Source organism: Sorex fumeus, unplaced genomic scaffold (assembly GCF_029834395.1).
Source record: "Sorex fumeus unplaced genomic scaffold, SorFum_2.1 ptg000043l, whole genome shotgun sequence".
Lineage (NCBI taxonomy): Eukaryota > Metazoa > Chordata > Mammalia > Eulipotyphla > Soricidae > Sorex > Sorex fumeus.
The window spans coordinates 23,609,330-23,615,457 of record NW_026606100.1 but is presented as its reverse complement, the minus strand read 5'-3'; the positions used below and the strand labels follow the sequence as shown (position 1 = coordinate 23,615,457).

Below are 6,128 nucleotides of genomic sequence, written 5' to 3'. Positions count from 1 at the left end.
TCAGAATTGTTGCTTTGATCTCTTAAAGAGATTTTTTAATTTAATTCAATTTTTATACAGTTGTTCACAATATTTGAGTGCATTTAATATTCAAACACAAATACACCACCATCACACCTTCTCACTACCATATTTCAAATGTTTACATCCCAAACCTAAAACCTTGCCCTAATGCAAAGCCAAAAGAATTACTTTTGTACTGCTTGTTATGAAAAATTCGCTAAAAATGATCCCAAAATTGTTTCTTAGAGGAAAGTATGTCAAGGCAGTTGTATTTCACCCAGGAGCCATTAAGCACTTCTATAAGAGATTAGTAATATGTTGTTAAGTTTTAGCCTTGTGTACATATCTATCTGTCTGTCAGTCCATCTATCTTTCTGTATAAATATATTTCCCTTAGATTGGTTTCTTTCTATTCTATTTTTTTTATTTTTTAATGAATCACCATGAGGTTCAGTCACGGATTTACAAACCTTCGTGATTACATTTCGGTCATAAAATGATCGAGTACTCATCTCTCTACCATTCTCCACCACTAATTCTCTACCACCCATTCTCCACCACTAATGTTTCCAGTATCCCTCCTGCCACCCCCACGCAATCTCTCCCACCTGCCTCTGTGGCAAACACATTCCCTTTTACTCTCTCTCTCTTTTGGGGTGTTATGGTTTGCAATGCATATACCAAGTGACCATCATGGTTTCTCTATAGTCTATTTACCTCAGGAATCTAACAACCTGAGTGAGCCCTCCAAGAACCATTTAAATGATGGTCCCTTCTCAGCGGGGCGCGGGCAAGGGTGCGGTGGTTGTGGTGGCTGCGCAGCTGACACAGAAACGCCTAAATTTCCTCTTAGAGTGAAGTAGAATTTCTTAAGAACATAATGGATGGAGAAGAGAAAACCTATGGTGGTTGTGAAGGCCCTGATGCTATGTATGTCAAATTAATATCCTCTGATGGTCATAAGTTTATTGTAAAAAGAGAACATGCATTAACATCAGGAACAATAAAAGCCATGTTGAGTGGCCCAGGTCAGTTTGCTGAAAATGAAACCAATGAAGTCAATTTTACAGAGATCCCTTCACATGTGCTATCCAAAGTGTGCGTGTATATCACATACAAGGTTCGTTATACTAACAGCTCCACCGAGATTCCTGAATTGCCAATTGCACCTGAAATTGCACTGGGACTGCTGATGGCTGCGAATTTCCTAGATTGTTAAATAAAATAAATTATAATATACTCTTAACTTTTTTCAGTATTTAGTACCCGTAGTTAAGTTAGTAACTTTTCATATATAGCATGTTTCCTGTGTGCAATTGAACTTTTAATGTTCATTGCCAAACAGATTATCTTCTATTTTTTTGCATAGAAATCAGAGCTGACATTCGTTTGCTACATCAGAAAATTAAGGACATCTTCAAAAACTGAGAAATAAACTAATATGCCAATTCATAGGTGGTTTTGCCTTCGATTTTTGATGATTTTTTTAATTAATGGTGGTACAGTAAATGCTAAAATTTAGGCATAAATGTACATGTTCTACAAGAAAATAATTGGCTCTGTATTTTTATGTTTTGTTTTGTTTTCTTAAACTATTCTGATTTTCTAGATATCATTAGTAGCATTATTCGTTATGCAAATGTTGCATTATAAACGTGTTTATAACTTAGCCAAGACTTCAATTTTTTTATAACTGTCAAAGACGTAAGATTTGAAAGTTCTTATCTGTCTTTTCATAAACTGCAGTATTGTTTAAATGTTTCTTGTCCTTTTATTTATAGCTGAGATTTAAGAACTTGATATGAAAGCAGTTTTTGAAGATTGCTAGTCAGTTTTTGGAGCTAGTAACTGCATGTAGCCAACAGGTCAACTACATGAATGATTAAATGTGCGTTGTTCATTTTAATCAATTCACAGTATTTCTTGACTATAGTTATTTTCCCCCAATATTCATTCTTCCATAGTTCCTTGTTTTGTTCACATTTTTGTATGTACGTATTTAGACATAACTTCGTTAGACCTTAAAAACTATTTATTTTTCTATTATTTATTCTAATCTTCTAATACTATTCTAATCTTCCTCCTTCCATTTGAATTATTTATGAGAAACATTTTGAGATACACAATGCAATGTTTACAATATACTTTGTTACACATAATCGTGTCTTAAAATTTATCATCCCAAGAGAATATGATAATTATGATTGGTGGGTCTTTTACCCGCTGTTACATTATATTCCAAAAATGAGAGCAGTCATTCTATGTCTGTCCCTCTCTCTCTGACTGATTTCACTTAGCATGATACTCTCCATATCGATCCACTTATATGCAAATTTCATTATTTCATCTTTTCGAACAGATGCATAGTATTCCATTGTATAGATGTACCAATGTTGTTTTTTAACCAGTCATCTCTTCTCGGGCACTCGGATTTTTTTCCAGATTCTGGCTATTGCAAAGAGTTCTGCAATGAATGTACATATTCAGATGTCATTTCTACTGTATTCTTTGCATCTCCATTATATATTCCCAGAAATGGTATTGCGGGCTCAAATGGGAGCTTAGTGTCTAGTTTTTTTGAGAAACGTCCATATTGTTTTCCACAAGGCTGCACCAGTCAGCATTTCCACCAGCAGAGAAAGAGAGTGCCCTTCGACCCACATCCATGCCAACAATGGTTGCTTTTATTCTTTTGGATATGTGCCAGTTTCTCTGTTGTGACATGGTATCTATTTTTTTATCTGTATCTCCCTGATGATTTGTGATGAAGAGCATTTTTTCATGTGCCTTTTGGCCTTTCAGATTTCTTCTCTGAGAAAGTTTCTGTTTATTTCTTTGCTCCACTTTCTGATGGGATGGATGTTTTCTTACTGTAGAGTTCAACAGGTGCCTTATATACCCTTGATGTTCACCCATTATCAGATGGGTATTGGGTGAATATCCTTTATCATTCTGTAAACTGTCTTTGTATTAAGCTCACTGATTCTTTTGAGGCACAGAGGCTACTTAGTTTAAGAGAGTCCCATTAGTGTATCACTATTTCCACTTGCTTGTTCTATGGCATATCACCTTTGACAATACTTTTATTTTCAATAACGTGGAGGATTTTGCTGACCTTCTCTTCAATGAAACTTATGGATTCAGATCTGATGCTGAGGTTCTTTAATCCATATTGATCTGACCTTTGTGCATGGTCTTAGGTGGAGGTCTGAGTCCATTTTTTTTTTGCATGTAGCTGTCCAGTTTTAAGAAATTGTTTCCAAGCCATGGAGCAGAGTGCCTGGTAATTATCTCGCTATTCATCGGTGTTTTGTCCCTTTCTGTTATTTAATATTCCCCAGATGAGTGCAGTATTTCTATGCATGTCCCTCTCTTTCTGCCTCATTTCACCTAGCATGATACTGACTATGTTGAAATACTTGTATGTAAATTTCATGCCTTCATTCTTTCTAACAGTTGCAGTGTATTCCATTTGAAGGATAGAGTATTCTTGGTTAAGCAATCGTTGCATTGATTTTTTTCACTATAATCTTCCATTGTCTTTGGGCTAGAATGGTTTCCTTTGATAAGTCTGCTGCAAATCTAAGGGATTCTCCTTTTTATGTGATTTCCTTCTTCAGCCTTTCTGCTTACAGTATTATGTCTCTAACTGTGGTATCCGTCATTCTGAATATGATATCTTGGAGTCTCTTTATTAGAGTCTCTTAGAGCAGGTACCTTTCAAGCTCCTTGAATCTGGATGTCTGCATTCTTCAGCTTTGGGACATACTCAGCAATGATGTCCTTAACTGTTGATACTTCATTGGGGTTGCCTCCCCATTCTTCTGAATCTTTGATGATTCTCATGCTATTCCTCTAAAGTCCATCCCATAGGTCTCTGTTTCACACGACCTATTTTGAGGTCTTTTCCCATTATATTTTGTTGCCTGTTTGCATTATGCAGCTCATCTTGAAGTTCACTGATTCTCTTTTCAGTGGAGTTTATTCTACTGTTCAGCGTGCACAGTTTGTTTTTAATTTCATCTCCTGAATCCTTTATTAATGACACGTTTGTTGCTGTCTTGTTTCTGCTTTCATTGCTTCCTGGTTTTATTGGCTGTCCATTCCACTGTTTCTTTCATGGCTTCCTTTAATCTACTGGGTGCCTGTTCCATTGTTTCTTTGAGTTCAATAATCATCCTCAACATTTCATCTCTGAATTCTTTATTGGAGTGATTGTCTTTGTTGGTATTCCGTATTAAGGCTTCTGAGCTATTTTCTTCATCCACTCCTCGTGGTGGGAATTTGTGCCTTCTCTTCATGCTCCTTTGGTATTTTCAAGGTGGGAACCTCCGGTTCACTCTCTATGTTCCCCTCTTGCTGTGAGAAAGGATTCTGGATAAGTTCTTCAATGGTGGTCACCTTTTCCACCTTCCAAAATACTAGCTTCGTTTTTGGTGCTACTCCTTTGTGACCTCTGTGATTCCTCTAGTGCAGTTTCAGATATGCGTTCTTTAATGTAGACTTGTTCATTTTCCTGTGTTCACATTTACTTTGCTGAGATCAAATTAGGCTAGTGGACTATTGGTATAATGTGTTTGTGACAGCCAGGCTGTCCTCCTTAAAATTAGGTAATGGAGCTTGAAATTTGAGTCTAAAGGGGAAAATTAGAGCAGAGACATGAGGCGCTGCTGCTTTAGTGGCCATGACCACCACCGCTGCTCTAGTTTTGGGGGAGTGAACCCCAGTGGTGCCTGATCTGGAATAAAGTCCCACTTATGAGGCAGTCCTAAAATTTTTCCGGGGAACAGCTTCTGTCCTGTGTGCCTCTGGGGGCAGGGGGCATGGCCAATGATGAGGAATCTTGCAGTTCCCTGAGCTGGATTTCTGGGCACACTGCCCTGGAGTGCATGCCCACCAAACACTGGACTTCTATTTTAAACCTCAATAAATGTTGTGTGCTACATTTGATCGATCAGTGGTGTAAAGTATAAGAGGTCCAGGATAGATTCATTCATGGGTGAGGCTAGTCTGAGCATGTGGATAGTGGCTGTGAGAATAGAGGTGACTGAGTTATGGACAATATGGCTAAAAAGAGGATAGAAAACGTTCAAACTCTGATCTATTTATTTATTTCAGGTTGGGAGTCACACAGGGTTATGCTCAAGGATTGTTCTTGACTCTGCACTCAGGAATCATTCCTGGAAAAGTCACTATAATAAAAAGTCAAAATAGTTTGAAAATTGATGTGGAGCAGGGAAACACATTGGTCATTTTAATTTAAGTCCCAGGATCACGTTATTGCTACTTTCCCAATAACTACACATGTTCCTTAGCAAATGCTGCATTTACTTAAGAGTGAAATAGAAAAAGAGTTTTAAGTTTTATATGTACTGGTTTCAAATATTTGTTGCTGGAGCACTGTATTTTTTACAGGTTTCTGTGTTATTGATGTGCTGTTTTGTTTAGGTATTCTGTGACTGCTGTAACCAATTTCCTGTTGGCTTAAACATCAGAAGAAAAAAATACGCACTCCTGGAAGCCAGAAATTTCATGTACAGATAACTGGGAAAAAGATGTCAGCCCGGATATATGCCTTCTTTAGAAGGTCTTTAGCCTGTATTTTCTAATAACTTCTGATAACTTCCAGGAGGCTTGTCTGGTAGTTAATACACTCACATCCTGGCCTCGAAGGTCACATGACCTTCTCCTCTATCTTCATCATCTACTTTCTACATTGTGTCAGAACAAGTGTTATTCCATTGACTCACCTGAAAATACACCAGATCTCTCCATTGCCAGCCATAGCATCTATTCAATCAAGGTTTTCTAAACATAGGAATATTTGCAGGTTTTATGGTTTCTTTGAATGGCCATTATCTATTCTACACCATGATGTTGTTAACATCTAAAATTACATGAATGGACTAGATCTTTGTGTGTGTGAATGCTTTGATTTTTTGTGTGTTGTATCCACACCTGATGGTGCTCAAAGCTTCCTCTTGGTTTTGTGCTCAGGAGTCACTCATGGCAGGGCTCAGGAGACATAAGGAGTGCTAGGGAGCCAACCAGTCCTACTGTGTTGAAGACAAGCACCCTACACTCTGTACTATGTGTACAACCACTATCAATAATTCTTTTAGCCA

At 37.5% G+C, this 6,128-nt stretch overlaps 1 protein-coding gene across 1 annotated transcript; it reads left to right on the top strand.

Moving 5' to 3' along the window:
- Positions 1-868: 868 nt before the first annotated feature.
- On the top strand, positions 869-1,222 carry LOC130029561 (elongin-C-like). The gene has a single exon (XM_056120537.1). It carries the CDS (start codon positions 884-886, stop codon positions 1,220-1,222), a length of 339 nt encoding a protein of 112 aa, XP_055976512.1. The 5' UTR covers positions 869-883.
- Positions 1,223-6,128: the final 4,906 nt, after the last annotated feature.

What these genes read in the sequence shown, in the direction of transcription:
- LOC130029561 (XM_056120537.1), top strand. Translation starts at nt 884, where the DNA reads ATGGATGGAGAAGAGAAAACCTATGGTGGTTGTGAAGGCCCTGATGCT.